Source organism: Peromyscus californicus, unplaced genomic scaffold (genome assembly GCF_007827085.1).
Source record: "Peromyscus californicus insignis strain IS unplaced genomic scaffold, ASM782708v3 Scaffold_3__1_contigs__length_106647218, whole genome shotgun sequence".
Lineage (NCBI taxonomy): Eukaryota > Metazoa > Chordata > Mammalia > Rodentia > Cricetidae > Peromyscus > Peromyscus californicus.
The window spans coordinates 52,758,482-52,773,562 of NW_026294551.1; the positions used below are offsets into that span (position 1 = coordinate 52,758,482).

Here is a 15,081-nt window from a genome sequence, read left to right on the forward strand (position 1 = left end):
CACACTTGTGCCAGTGTATTTCATTCCAGGTCTCTGGCCCACAATGCGGGGGGCAGGGGGGGTAGTGTCTGTGGCTCTCCACGGGTCCTGCCAGAATCATTCTATTTCCCATCTGAGACCCAAGGACAGAAAAACTTCCTCAGGCTGGCACACCTGGACATAGCAAAGCCACGCTGCTAACCAGGCAGCAGTCCAAAGCCATCCTGTTTTCCCAGCACCACTGCCGGCCTGAGGCCTTCCCAAAGCTAGCCAACCCACCCCTGGTTCCTAATCCCCAATGACCAGACAGCTCAGGGATAGTTAAGTACACTTCTCTTCTTTTCACTCTAAAAAAAAAGTTGATAGTAGTAAGCTGCATGGTGCACAAAGCGTCATAGCGTTCCGGTAACCCCACCTCATCAGGCATCATGTCACATTCCTCAAACACCGTTCTTTAGCCTGCCCTTAAAATCCTAGACGAAAATTCCCGAGGAGGTGGAGACCCCTAGGTAGGATCTCCCAATTCCAAACCTCAGCAGCTCGAGGCACTAAAGAAATAAATTAAGGGGAGGGAGGCTCCTAACGGGTCTTGTCCAACTCTGTCTCGCAGACCCAGCGGTAGGGTCTCCTGCAGACGTCATCATTCCAGGGGCCATCAGTGGTGATGTGGGCACAGTCCTCGCCTCCTCCAAGCCCATGCCCATACCAGTTATCTGGCTGCTCTGGTTTCCAGTTCCTACAGACAAAAGACTGCTGTGAGTCCCAGGAAATCAGACTCTCAGTCACATTCCCGGAAGATCTCTAGCCTTGGGAACACCGGCTGGGAAAGCTGGGTGCCCCCCACCCGCAAGGCATACACTCACTTGAAGCTTGCCTCGTAGTTGGTCCCATCCACCCATCTCCAGGGCCCATTCTGGTCAGTTAGGCCAATCCAAGTGTTTATAGGTCCCATGTGGCGCTGGACAAATCTCTGAGGAAAGAAACAGAGCTGGTGACCTCTTCCTTCCACCGTCCAGCGTCCCAGAAGAACGCACCTGTGGCCTCACCTGCTCGTCCCAGGAGGTCACCACCACCAGGTGGGCATTCTCGAGCTGGCAATACTTGTCAGCCTCGATCCAGGACCTCGAAGAGCTGGAGAACCAGTAGCAGCTGCCTTCAAACTCCACCCAGTTGATGGGGCAACAGGTCCTTTCAGAGCCTGAGGTGGGGGGTGAAGGGCTGAGGTGCTACCGAGGGTGGGGGTGGTCAAGAAAGTGGGGCTGGTCGCCCCGCCCCTCGCCGCCGCCCCGCCCCTCGCCGCCGCCCCGCCCCCGCCCCCGCCCCCACCGCCGCCCCGCCCCTCGCCGTCGCCCCGCCGTCGCCGTTGCCCCGCCCCTCGCTGTCGCCCCGCCCCCGCCCTTCACCGTCGCCCCGCCCCCGCCGCCGCACCGCCCCTCACCGTTGCCCCGCCCCTCGCTGTCGCCCCGCCGTCGCCGTCGCCCCGCCCCTCGCTGTCGCCCCGCCCCCGCCCCCACCGCCGCCCCGCCCCTCGCCGTCGCCCCGCCGTCGCCGTCGCCCCGCCCCTCGCTGTCGCCCCGCCCCCGCCCTTCACCGTCGCCCCGCCCCTCGCCGTCGCCCCGCCCCCGCCGCCGCACCGCCCCTCACCGTCGCCCCGCCCCTCACCGTTGCCCCGCCCCTCGCTGTCGCCCCGCCGTCGCCGTCGCCCCGCCCCTCACCGTTGCCCCGCCCCCGCCCTTCACCGTCGCCCCGCCCCTCACCGTTGCCCCGCCCCTCGCTGTCGCCCCGCCGTCGCCGTCGCCCCGCCCCTCGCCGCCGCCCCGCCCCTCACCGTCGCCCCGCCCCCGCCGCCGCACCGCCCCTCACCGTCGCCCCGCCCCCGCCGCCGCCCCGCCCCTCGCCGTCGCCCCGCCCCCACCGCCGCCCCCACCGTCGCCCCGCCCCTCACCGTCGCCCCGCCCCTCACCGTCGCCCCGCCCCTCGCTGTCGCCCCGCCCCCGCCCCCGCCGTCGCCCCCGCCGCCGCCCCGCCCCCGCCGTCGCCCCGCCCCTCACCGTTGCCCTGAAGGGCAGCCATCTGACAGCTCAGACTTCGCAGGTCAGACACCAACTGCTTCACGTGCAGCAGCAAGCTGGAGTGATCTGGGGTGGCAGAGGACAGAAGGCAGCAGAGGGAAGGGAGCGAAGAAATAGTTGGATGTGAACATTGGGGACAACCAGTCATCACAGACCCTCTGGCCAAAGCTTCGATCTTGGCTGAGAAACGGACGCCCCCCCGTCCGACCCCTCCCCTTACCCCCTCGGTTCCCCCCTCACCGCTCACCTCTCCCCCTCCTCATCCTGACCTCCCCCTCCCTCTCTCTCACCCCTCACCTCTCCCCCCTCCTCATCCTGACCTCGCCCTCCCTCTCCCTCACCCCTCACCCCTCCCCGCTCCTCATCCTGACCCCCCCTCCCTCTCCCTCACCCCTCACCCCTCCCCGCTCCTCATCCTGACCCCCCCTCCCTCTCCCTCACCTCTCCCCCTCCTCATCCTGACCCCCCCCTCCCTCTCTCTCACCCCTCACCTCTCCCCCCTCCTCATCCTGACCTCGCCCTCCCTCTCTCTCACCCCTCACCTCTCCCCCCTCCTCATCCTGACCTCCCCCTCCCTCTCTCTCACCGCTCACCTCTCCCCCTCCTCATCCTGACCCCCCCTCCCTCTCCCTCACCCCTCACCCCTCCCCGCTCCTCATCCTGACCCCCCCTCCCTCTCCCTCACCTCTCCCCCTCCTCATCCTGACCCCCCCTCCCTCTCCCTCACCTCTCCCCGCTCCTCATCCTGACCCCCCCTCCCTCTCCCTCACCCCTCACCTCTCCCCCTCCTCATCCTGACCCCCCCTCCCTCTCCCTCACCCCTCACCTCTCCCCCTCCTCATCCTGACCCCCCCTCCCTCTCTCTCACCCCTCACCTCTCCCCCCTCCTCATCCTGACCTCGCCCTCCCTCTCTCTCACCCCTCACCTCTCCCCCCTCCTCATCCTGACCTCCCCCTCCCTCTCCCTCACCGCTCACCTCTCCCCCTCCTCATCCTGACCTCCCCCTCCCTCTCCCTCACCGCTCACCTCTCCCCCTCCTCATCCTGACCCCCCCTCCCTCTCCCTCACCGCTCACCTCTCCCCCTCCTCATCCTGACCTCCCCCTCCCTCTCTCTCACCCCTCACCTCTCCCCCTCCTCATCCTGACCTCCCCCTCCCTCTCCCTCACCCCTCACCCCTCCCCCCTCCTCATCCTGACCTCCCCCTCCCTCTCTCTCACCCCTCACCTCTCCCCCTCCTCATCCTGACCTCCCCCTCCCTCTCCCTCACCCCTCACCCCTCCCCGCTCCTCATCCTGACCTCGCCCTCCCTCTCTCTCACCCCTCACCTCTCCCCCCTCCTCATCCTGACCCCCCCTCCCTCTCCCTCACCCCTCACCTCTCCCCCTCCTCATCCTGACCCCCCCTCCCTCTCCCTCACCCCTCACCTCTCCCCCTCCTCATCCTGACCTCCCCCTCCCTCTCCCTCACCCCTCACCTCTCCCCCCTCCTCATCCTGACCCCCCCTCCCTCTCCCTCACCCCTCACCTCTCCCCCTCCTCATCCTGACCCCCCCTCCCTCTCCCTCACCCCTCACCCCTCCCCGCTCCTCATCCTGACCCCCCCTCCCTCTCCCTCACCTCTCCCCCTCCTCATCCTGACCCCCCCTCCCTCTCCCTCAACTCTCCCGCTCCTCATCCTGACCCCCCCTCCCTCTCCCTCACCTCTCCCCCTCCTCATCCTGACCCCCCCTCCCTCTCCCTCACCTCTCCCGCTCCTCATCCTGACCCCCCCCTCCCTCTCCCTCACCTCTCCCGCTCCTCATCCTGACCCCCCCTCCCTCTCCCTCCCCCCTCACCCCCACACACCTTCACTCAGATCCTGCTGCTGTTTCTCCAGCTGTGACTCCAGTAGCCTCATCTTTCTTCCCACACTACCCCCTAGAGAAGAAACTCTCTCAGTGTCCGGACAGTCGGGCCACCCCTCAGCCCCGCCCCAGGCCCCAGACCTGGGCCCCCTCACCCTGGGTGCTCAGGGCCTTGACCTGGTCCTCAGTGCTCACAGTGAAGTTGCTGAGATTCTGCCTTAGAGACAGCAGATCGCCCCGCAGTTGCGAGTCTAGGCAAGAGAGGACGTGGGCATGGAAAAGTGAGTTGTCTGTGTCCACCCACCCCTGCGTCCACCGCTCCCCCGCACACACCCGAAGCTGCCCCCTCTCTCTGCCCAGCCCTGGCCACCCACTTTGGGATGCGATCACACAGACAACCACCAGCAGCAGGAGGCTGAGGCCCACGGACACCAGGAGGAGGCGGGATCCAGGGCAGAGGCGGTGCAAGAGCGACCGGGTGGGAGGCGGCCCTGCAGGAGAAGGAGTCAGGAGTTCACCGGCCCAGGCCAACCCCGCGCAGATCCCGGGGTCCCAGGAGGAGCGCAGGCTGAGCTCTCCAACAAACTAAGAGAAACCACACACATGAAGAAATGTGGGCCGTGGGCAACCCTGTAGGACCGAAGCAACCTAAGATGGGGAAGAAACGGGGTTATCTCAGAAGTGCAAACCTTTGACCCGCCCGAGCGTTTGCGGGGGCCCTGAACCTCTGCTGCCACCTCGTGGCATGATCCTGTCATTACAGACAAGGAACTACCTAGTCTGCGCCTCGGCACCTGGGGAGTCGCTGCTCCACCAAAGTGCGGGGGAAGGTGGGTTTCTTCCTCTCCACGTGGATCCTGTGCCTCTTGGGCTGCAGGGAGAGAAGGCGGATCTCTCTCGGTTGGCGAGAAAATGACACTTAGTCCTGTCAGTTGGAGTGTGGCGCCTTCTCCCTTTCTTCCTCCCCAGTACTCCTCGCACGCTGCCCACCCGGGACACCCCAAGAGCTCTGACCTTGTTCTGCTTACACAACAGTCCCTGTTCAGAGGACAAAGACGCGGGGAGATGGGTTTGTTTTAGATGCAGGATGCTTCATCTTCCATCAGAGCGGAGACTCTGCACGCTCTCTCCAAGGGTCCTCAACCTAGCCCCTGGGATCAAGCTGATCCTGGTCACCCCCCACCACTGCCACATACACACTGTCAAAACTGAAGAGAACAAGGGACCTAACTTCAGAAGAGGCTGACAACAAATTCATTCCCCAGCCTTCAGTAGGCCCAACGTCTTGGATCCACCCACTGTCTGGGGTTTTGAGAAGTGAGTGATACTTTGAGGAAGCTTGGGTAAGAAGGACTCCAACACTGTGCCCTGTACCTACCTCCCCAGCAAGAGTGACTCAGCCACTGTTTTCTGAGTGTTTGGGACAGAACTAGGAGTCACCAGGGGAAAGGAGCTGAGTCGAGGGACAGAGCCATGGATCCTTCCAGTGAGGAGCACCCCTCACCTCTCCGGAGTTGATGATGGTCGTTCTCCTCATTGTCCAGGTGCTGGAAGTCTTGATAATCCTTTGTCATGATAGCGCCGGAGCTGGGCCTAGGGGAGCCAAGTTTAGAGCTGGGGTTGGGGCGAAGAGGCCCAGAAGTCCAATCGATCCCTTCTACATCCGACTGGGTGACCTCAGAAGAACAGAACCTTTCTTCTTCCCTCCCTCTGCTCCCAAGCCTGACATCCAAAGATCTATGCCCTGGCTGGGCATGGTGGTGTATGCTCTTAATCCCGGCACTCAGGAAGCGTACGCCAGTGGATCTGAGTTCAAGGCCAGCTTGAATTAACTACATAGTTAGTTCCAGGCCAGCCAAGACTACATCCTAAGAAAAATCTATGCTCTCCGATTTACACACACACACACACACACACACAAACACACACACACACACACACACACACACACTTCTGCGTGCCCACACGTCTGTGAACTCACATGTGCAGGACCCCTCCACCCACTCTCACTTGCCTGTCATATTCCCGCCCTGCTTTACTTACTGAAGGTCCCTCAACTCCACACAGAGCCCAGGCTAAGGAGGGGGCTGAAGGCTGAAGAATCAGGTGGACGACCTGGGCAATGGGAGAGGAAGGGACAGGGTCCATCCAAGGGCCCTGCGTGTCTGGCTGTCTGTGTGTCTGAGCATGCCGAACCTGGCATCACCAATGCCAGGACTTTGGACCTTAAACAGAGGTGGAAATAGATTTGGAACTGGGGAGGTGTTTGGGTAGGAGGAAGGCATGGGTGACCTCTACGCTATTTCTGAGAGAAGGGGAGTCTACACACACACACACACACACACACACACACACACACACACACACACACACACACGTTCACGTTCACGTTATGCCCCACTTCAATACTCTTTACATTTTTGTGGGGGAGACAGGCCTAAAAAAGCCAGGGTGCCTCTGCTGTTCCCTCTCAGGGCCCTCCCCCTTTCAGTTCTGAATTTCCCAGAATTGTCCGTATCTCCAAATATCCCTAACCAGGATCAGAGGTACCAACTGATCCCTGACTCTTGCCCAATCCTGCCCTGTGACCTTGGCATTATAGTTGCAAGCTGTGGATTCTTAAGGGCTCAGCTCCAGGGTCCCCAGCCCTAGCCTGACCCGCTCACTCTCCTGTGGTCCTCCAAGCAGCGTGGAGGGGCCACGAGGAGCAGTTCTCCTCTGGGATTGGAGCCCAGAAATCCATGATTCTGCCACAGGACTTCAACCTTTCTCGTCCCCAGAGAACAACCCATTCTGCAGGCAAGAAAGCTGAGGCCCTGAAAGGCAAGAGCTTGCCTTCCTGCCATACTGCATCAAAGAGCGCAGACTAAAAACATGAGCAGCCCTGTACACTGCCTCCAGAACTTTACCCAGAACAGGGTTTCCGGCTGGTCCACACACGAGGTCCCCAAGTCCCCAGAGATGCTTAAACGTGGCCCCTCACGGTCCTGAGGGCTTCAGAGGTGCCTGCCAGAACTCAACCTCTAGCTTGGAAAGTGAGCAACATTGAAAATATCCACAGGCCCCATGTTAGAGAGAACTGGACTCCGACCGCGGCCGTCTAGATCCTATGAGCTATTCAGGAAAGCATCGCTTACATAAACGCAACTGCTCTGTGTGTCCTTGTTTGTCTGTGTCCTAAAAATCCTCATGTTTACATAGACTAGGCTTTGCTGCCAGGGATTTTGGTGAAAATTGGGCCATTAATTTAACACTCTCTGATTTTGCCACTTCTGATCTAGTTTACTCTGGCAAACAAGCAGACACGGATCCAGTCTGAACAGTAGTTACACTCACAGAGGTAGCAACCGGCAGGGAGCAAGGTGGGCTGTAGAGGTGAGGGAGAGGGGTGTAGGGGTGAAGATGCACCTAGTGTCTTGGTGTCTGGATGTGGTGACACCTTAGCATTGGCTTGTAAAACTGCAAATGCTGTAAACTTGGGATTTTTGCATCTTTCTATTTGCAGGTTGTGCTGGAAGAAGGCATTTTGAAATCTGTACCCTACAGCCATGCCCTAAGAGAGTAGTATTGGACTAGTGTTGAGTGTATGTGTGTGTGTGCGTGGGCTTGTGCACACATATGCATGTGCATGTGTAAATAAGTGTAGGTGTGGATTGTGGATGCGTGTGGATGTGCGGATTGTGGATGTATGGATGTGTGTGGATTGTGGATGTGTGGATTTGGATGTGTGTGAATGTGTAGATGTGTGTGGATTGTGGATGTATATGGATGTGTGGATATATGTGGATGTGTGGATGTATGGATATGTGGGTGTGTGTTGCTGTGTGGATGTGTATGGATGTGTGTGGATGTGTGTATGTATGGATGTGTGGGTGTGTGAGTGTGTGGGTGTGTGGAAGTGTATGTTTACCTTTTCATCCCTTTCCAATAGATTTCTATTTAGATAAATACATTTCGTAATGTATGTGTAATAGACCTGTACCACTGGATATGTGTATTTGTTACCTATTATAAAGTAATTACCCCTCAGCCTAGCAACTTTAACAATAAACACAGGTAGTCTCATTGCAAAGATCAAAGTGCAGCTTAGCCCATTGGTTCTGGCTCAGGGTCTCTCCTGAGGATATACCACGACCTCACTCAGTGGTCGTGTTCTCTGGAAGACGGGACTAGGACTGGGAAGTCAACTGACAGCGTGACTCACTCAGATGACAGGCAAATTCTGCTAACTGCTGCTTACAGTCCCGGGCTCCTCACCCGTAGGCCTCTCCACAAGGCTGCTTGAACGTCCTCATGACGTAACTGCTGGCCTCGCCTCACAGCAACAGCCCACCATTTCCACACTGTCCTACCAATCTCTCGGGGCAGCTCTCCTCACTGTGGAAAAGAACTAACAGTGTCAGTCCCAGGGGACGAGAATTCCTGGGACCATCTTGAAGGAGTGAACACATACCAGGAAGACACATGCTCAAAGATGCCCTCCTGATATCACTGTATGATCAATACATTTAAAGATGGTGTGGCTACACTACAGGACCATGAAGAGTTGGAGCTCCACTGGAGACATCACTTGGTGATAGAGAGCTTCTCTGGCATGCCCGAAGCCTTGGATTCAGTCCCCAGGACTACAGAGAAAGGAACGGGGTAAGTTCTGGCAAGACAATGGTGAAGCCAGATATCTAAAGCATGCAACAGCCTGCCTCGGAGTAGAACTTGGGTCAGAGGGACCAAGCGGCCCAAAGGCAATGAGACCAGTCAGGAGTGTGCCTCTGAAGGGTGTGTCTTGTCCTGGGACTCTTCCCCCCCATCTTAGCTCCCTGGCTGCCGTACCCCCCACCCTGCCGTGATGTTCTGCCTCACCACAGGCCCCAAGTGATGGAGTCAGTGGAGCATGGACTGAGCCCTCCGACACCCTGAGACAAAACAGGCCTTTCCTCCCTTAGGCTGTTTTCTCAGGTATCCTCTCCCAGCAGCAACAACAACAAACATCGACGGAATCCCAGAGCAGGGCAGAGCAGAGAATGCGGACCAGGGAGGCCAGCTGGGAGCTGGAGGTGACCAAGAAGAGAGAGAGAGATGAGTCTCCTTTGGGGAAAACCAGAAAGAAGGACGTATTTTCCCGGTTGGGAGAGGCATGAAGAGCTCCAAAGCTGAGAAGGAACTGGCCAAAGTGAGTGTGTGAATGCTAAGAATGAGCAAGAGGTACCGAGGGATGGAGCCCCCCTCCCCGCTCCCCACCCCCGGTCCCCCCGCAAGGAGACATGAGAGAAGCCTGAAGCCTGTTATCAGACAATTCTGGGCTCATCTGAAAGGTGGATCAATGCCCATCTCAAGGGTCTGTCCAAGTCAGAATGATGAGTCAGCAGTACACCGTTCCACATAGGCCCATACTGAGTGCTGGGCGCTGACTCTTCCTCATTCCCACTGGCAGCCCAGGATGAGTTGGGTTGTGTCTTGGCTACTTTTCTTTCTGTAAAGAGACACCACGACCAAGGCAACTTATTAAAAAAAAACAAAAGCATTTAATTGGGAGCTTGCTTACAGTTTCAGAGGGTGAGTCCATGACCACCATGACAGGGAACTGGGCGGCAGACAGGCATGGTGCTGGGGCAGTAGCTGAGAGCTTACATCTGATCCACAAACAGGAAGCAGAGAGAGCAAGACTGGTGGGCTCTTTAGACCTCAACGCCCGCCCCTGGTGACACACCTCCCCTAACAAGGTCACACCCCTTAATTCTTCCCAAAACAGTTCCAGCAACTAGGGATAAAGCATTTAAATATATGAGGGCTGAGACAGAGCTGGAGAGGTTATGGGATGGAGAGGTTATGTGATGGATTCAGGAAGCTGAAGGAAGAGAGGGACAGCCAGGGCGAGAAGATGGGCCCCTGCACCAAGTGTATGATTGGAACAGACACCTCCTGGGGGCCTCAGTACCCCAACACCACAGTTGACAGGGCCCTCCTCCTTAGAAAACAAAGAAAGCATAGTCCACCAAAGTCCAGCAGGGTCCCTCTCCATCCTGCCTTGCACCTCCCCAATTTCACTCTTTCCAAATCAGGTACACCCCAAGTTTGTAGCCTTAGAGCAATTGGGGTTCTGTGGCCCCGGTGTTTCTGTCTCTTTCTTTTCGTGGGGTGACAATTTAAGAAAAAGTTTTTGAAATATCAAATGCTATGGTTTGTATGTGATTTTCAGGTTTATCGAATAGCTGAAGGGACCCAGAGCCAATCACACTCATTGTGACTACTGTGATCCACATCCAGGGCTCAGGGCGTTTACAAGCACTGCTCCACGTCATTCCTCTTAAGGACCCCATAGGTAGGCAGTTACTGTTGCCCGCTTTACAGACAGGGAAACAGACTGAGAGGTTAAGCTGACCCAAAGTGTCAGCCACACCAAAGTAGCCTCTCCTACCAATGGGGCAACTACCTCCAGGCTTTCTACTGCCCCCTACTGCGTGTTCTCTCCGGCACCTGGAGTCCTCTTGCCCAAATAGAATCCCGCCACTGTGATAGCTTCTCTTCTTTTGTTTGTTTTGCTTCTCAACATTTATTTTTGTGTGGGTGTGTGCATGCAGAGGTCAGAGGACAACGTCTTTCCTCCCACCATGTGGGTCCCACGTAAGGATTTGAACTCGAGTTGTCAGCCTTGACAACAAGCACCTTTTCCCACTGAGCCACCTCCCCAGCCCCTCTGACAGCTTTCCGTGGCACTTGGGCTAGAAAGCATGCAAAGGCCTAGGAGCCAGATCCTGCTGACTTCTCTGCCCCCTGCTGCAAATCCTGCTGACTCCTCTGCCCCCTGCTACACCCCAGTGCCCTCCTCCATCCTCCCATCATTCAAACTTAACCCCATTACTGCTGCTCTCCTTGACACACTCCTCCGCTGTCTTTACCATCATTTATGTCTCAACACAATGTTACTCCAGAGGCCGCACACCTGAACTAGCCTGAGACAGGCGTCCATTTCCTCTTTTACCTGTTTGTACTTTTGAACAAAGTTTCTCTATGTAGCCTTCTCTGTCATGGAACTCACTCTGTAGACCAGGCTGGCCTCGAACTCAGAGATCCACCAGGCATGTTGCCACCAACCGCCCGCCGAAACAGATGTCCAACAGTCACTGTACTTACTTTAATAGCACTCATCACTTTAACTTATCTGCATCTGTTCTCATCTTTTTTTTCCATCCCCACTGATAGATCTCAAGTTCCCTGAAACCAGGGACGTTGCCGTCTCTGTATTTAGAACATAAACTGGAACCAAAAAAGATCCAACGAGGATTTGATGAAAGACATGAAGAGAGTGAGGAAAGAGAAGCCAGGATTTGCCAAGTCAGTTTGGGAGTCTTCTCTGCCTTCTGGAGCTGGGGAGATGGCTCAGGGTTTAGGAGGACTGACTGCTCTTCCAGAGGACCTGGGCTTGACTCACAGCACCCCACATGGCGGCTCACAGCCATGTGTAACTCCAGTTCCGGGACCTGACACCGTCTCCTGGCCTCCGAGGGCACCTGGCAGACACATAACGCACAGACACACACACAGACAAAACACTCACACATAAAATTTTTATTTTTTAAATGTATTTTACTGAGTTTATGAATGGTTTGCCTGCGTGCGTGTACACCACGTGTATGCCGGTTGGATCTCCTGGATGTAGGATTACAGATGTGTGTGAGCCACCATATGGGTGCTGAGAATTGAATCTGGGTCCTCTGCAAAAGCGACAAGTGTTCTTAACCTCTGAACCATCTCTCTAGCCCCACACATCCAAATATTGAATTAAAACATTTTCGATCTGGTGCCAAGAATGATGGTGTGCACCTTCAACCGCAGCACACAGGAGGCAGAAGCAGCAGCAGAGGTGTACTGGGAGGAGATTAATAAGGCCACATGGGCCGGGCAGCGATGGTGCACACCTTCAATCCCAGCACTCGGGAGGCAGAAGCAGGTGGATCTCTGAGTTCAAGACCAGCCTGGTCTACACAATGGGTTCCAGGAAAGCCAGAGAGCTACATAATAGAAAGACCCTATCTCAAAAACATGTTTTTAGTTTGCCTCAAGGGGCCAGAGGGGCCGAGGACATAGTTCAGTAGTACAGTGTTTGCCCAGCCTGTGGCCCTGGGCTTGAACCCCAATGCGAGGTGGGGGGACAGCAGGAAAGCATTCTCAGTAGACTTAGAATAAGACACCCCACACTGCTAACCACACTCCCTCAGATGTGTGGGAGGAAGAGGAAACAGTTTTAACTGTGTGAACTGCTAGATGTATTTGTCAGGTACACAGATCACTCACATCATTAAAAAATAATGCAAGACAGGCATGATGATGGATGCCTCTAACCCCATCACTTGGAGGGCGCAGGCAGAGGAGTCAGGAGTTCAAGGCCATCCTTGCCTGCAGTTTGAGGCCAGGTTGGGAACCTGAGACCCCTGCCTCTCGAAATAACAAAACAAAACAATAACAGCCAGGCAGATGGCAGATCAAGATACTTGCCACCAAGCCTGAAAACCGAGTTCGATCCTTGGAATTCACGTGGCAGGAAGAGTATCTACTCCAGGTTGGCCTCTGACCTCCAAGCACCTTGGTGTATGCACGCATGTGCTAGCACGGTACATGCATGTACACACACACACACACACACACACACACACACACACACACACACAATGTAAGAAGGGAAAAAATAAACAAAAAACAAAACTAAGGGCTGTAGAGGGATCAGCAGTCAAGAGCACTCACTGCTCTTCCAGAGAACCCGAGTTTGGTTCCCAGCACCCACACTGGGCAGCTCACAACCACCTGTAACTCCAGTTCCAGGGGACCACCCAACACTCTCTTCTGGCCTCCTGGAGCAGCCACGTGAATGTGGCATACACTCTCATAGACACACACACACACACACACACACACACACACACACACACACACACACAAACGTGAGAATTTATTTTTAATTAAAAGCAGTAACATAGCATTTGAGCCCGGTGTGGAGGTGTACACTTGTAATCCCAGCACTCAGAAGGCTGTAGTGGGATGACAAGTTTGAAACCAGCCTGAGGAACTTAATAAAGAACAAAACTGGCTAATCCACCCTTCTAGGTAAACTCTCCTCAACTCCTTGGACTCAGCCCCATTGCCTTAGCACACCCTCCTCAGCTCCTAGATTACTCCTATTGGCCCATGATGGAAAATAAAGGCAGCTTCACCCTGCCTCATCCTACACAGAACCCAGCTAAGAGAATGATCTGAAAACTACCCTCTGAAGCAGTGTCTTTCTACCCAACAGGATGGCAGAACCACGGGGAGCTTTCCAGACATGTAGACCCCTGGGTCCTCCACCCTCAGACTTGGAAGGGTGAGTCTTGTGAGGCAGGATACTGCGCGAATATACACTGGGCAATACAGAGTCACAGGTTTATGCAACAGTACTCTAGTGATCTGATTGTTGGATGACATGTCTTCCCCAGAACCACTTCTCCTAGGCTAGCCTTTTGTTGTTTTGTTTTGTTTTCCCGAGACAGGGTTTCTCTATATAATAGCCCTGGCTGTCCTGGAACCCGCTCTGTACACCAGGCTGGCCTTGAACTCACAGAGATCCGCCTGCCTCTGCCTCCTGAATGCTGGGATTAAAGGTGTGCACCACCATCATCTGGCTTTTTTGTTTTTTGAGACAGGGTTTCTCTGTGTAGCCCTGGCTGTCCTGGAACTTACTCTGTAGACCAGGCTGGCCTCAAACTCATAGAGATCCTCCTGCCTCTGCCTCCCAAGTGCTGTGAATGAAGGCGTGCGCAGCCACCGCCCGGCTTCCTAGGTTGGTCTTTTACACCCACTCCTCATCTTTGCTCAGGAACGGCTACAGAAACTTCCCTTTTGCAACTGTGGAGGATCTAACGACTCTCAGGGAGCCCCCACCTCAGCCTTCCCCTCAGGGGTCTCTGACAATCAGACAGACATGGGGATGGCACCACAGTGGTGGCATCAGGTAGCCTATTGGTCAAGTGCTGGGGTTATACGCCCACCTGCACTTCTCCAGCTCTTATGGTCACATTTCTGTTTTTCTACCCACAGTATTTGCAAAGACACCACAAATCTTTTCCTGTAGAGATGGAGCATAAAGAAATCCAACGAATAACTATTCCTATAGCATCCCTCATCAGCAAACTCCTGTAAAGGTCTGTCCACAACCCCATGAACAGAACAAAGAATGGTCGGTCCCTCTATGCAGCCCCAGCCTTGATGGGCCAACCTGGAATAGAAACTGCTTTTTGGTTTTGTTGCATTTTGTTTCACTTTTTAAGAAAGCTTCATTCTGCAGCTCAGGCTGCGTAGCCTAGGCTAACCCTGAACACCCAATTCTCCGGCCTCAGCCTCTCAAGTGCTGGGGATTACAGATGTAAACCTCCATAATTGGATTTTTGATCCTTTTATGGGCTAGCGATTCACTGAGTGACCTGATGCCGGGCAACAGCAGCATGCCTCGCTTCCAGGCCACCCCAGGGCCTGCTCGGTACTTTAGAACAGAGCAGGCTTTGCTCAGCTATGGGCCGACGCTCTGAGCCCTTCAAGACGGATGAAGCTGTGTCCTAAATTCAGCAAGTGAGGTATATTAAATTTCTACATTCTGTACACAATCTTGTACACAGGTCATTTTCTGCCTACTCTAAGTCAAGGAGCTTCTGGATTTTTCTTTAGGAATAAATGACAACCGGAGGAGGCCAGCTAGGGGAATGGTCAGGGCTAGACTGAGTTTGCCGGTGACTAGCACAGCTCCAGCGATTCCCAGGCCCGTTCGTCACCATCTCTGCCGCCTTGGCCTGATAGCTCCTTCCCAGGACCCTTTCAGGCACCCTATTCCCTGTGAGGTAAGGAGGCATCTGAAGTTCTCACTCGCCCATCCCAGGCACCCACCTGTGTCTCCACTTCCCTCCCTCACCCCAAAGAAGCAGGCCACACACTGGGTTTCAAGTATCTGTCTCTTCCCTTCACTCTCTCAAAAGAAAAAATAAATAAATAAATTGCAGAAGGCGGCAGCATTTCCTGTCATCCCCTGGCTCCCGGACACCCAACCCCTGACCCCTCACCCCCCACCCCCCCTCCCACATTCCCCACTCCCTAGACCCATCCCTCCCCTTTCCCCCCCAAAAAGAAAAAAGAAAAAAGAAAAGGAAAAAAAATCCCAGAAAA

At 55.6% G+C, this 15,081-nt stretch overlaps 1 protein-coding gene across 3 annotated transcripts; it reads right to left on the reverse strand.

Moving 5' to 3' along the window:
- Positions 1-295: 295 nt before the first annotated feature.
- On the reverse strand, positions 296-14,963 carry LOC128122078 (asialoglycoprotein receptor 1). Of its 3 annotated transcripts, XM_052757348.1 has the most exons (9): positions 5,941-14,963; positions 5,402-5,490; positions 4,272-4,388; positions 4,053-4,148; positions 3,899-3,970; positions 2,031-2,117; positions 1,026-1,177; positions 843-949; positions 296-715 (listed from the first exon to the last, which is right to left on the reverse strand). In XM_052757348.1, exons 2-9 carry the CDS (start codon positions 5,469-5,471, stop codon positions 559-561), a joined length of 858 nt encoding a protein of 285 aa, XP_052613308.1. In that variant the 5' UTR covers positions 5,472-5,490; positions 5,941-14,963; the 3' UTR covers positions 296-558. The 3 variants fall into 3 exon arrangements, with proteins under 3 accessions (XP_052613308.1, XP_052613307.1, XP_052613306.1); XM_052757347.1 differs by having other exon boundaries at positions 5,402-14,963; XM_052757346.1 differs by lacking the exons at positions 5,402-5,490; positions 5,941-14,963 and adding an exon at positions 4,501-5,384 and having other exon boundaries at positions 4,093-4,148.
- Positions 14,964-15,081: the final 118 nt, after the last annotated feature.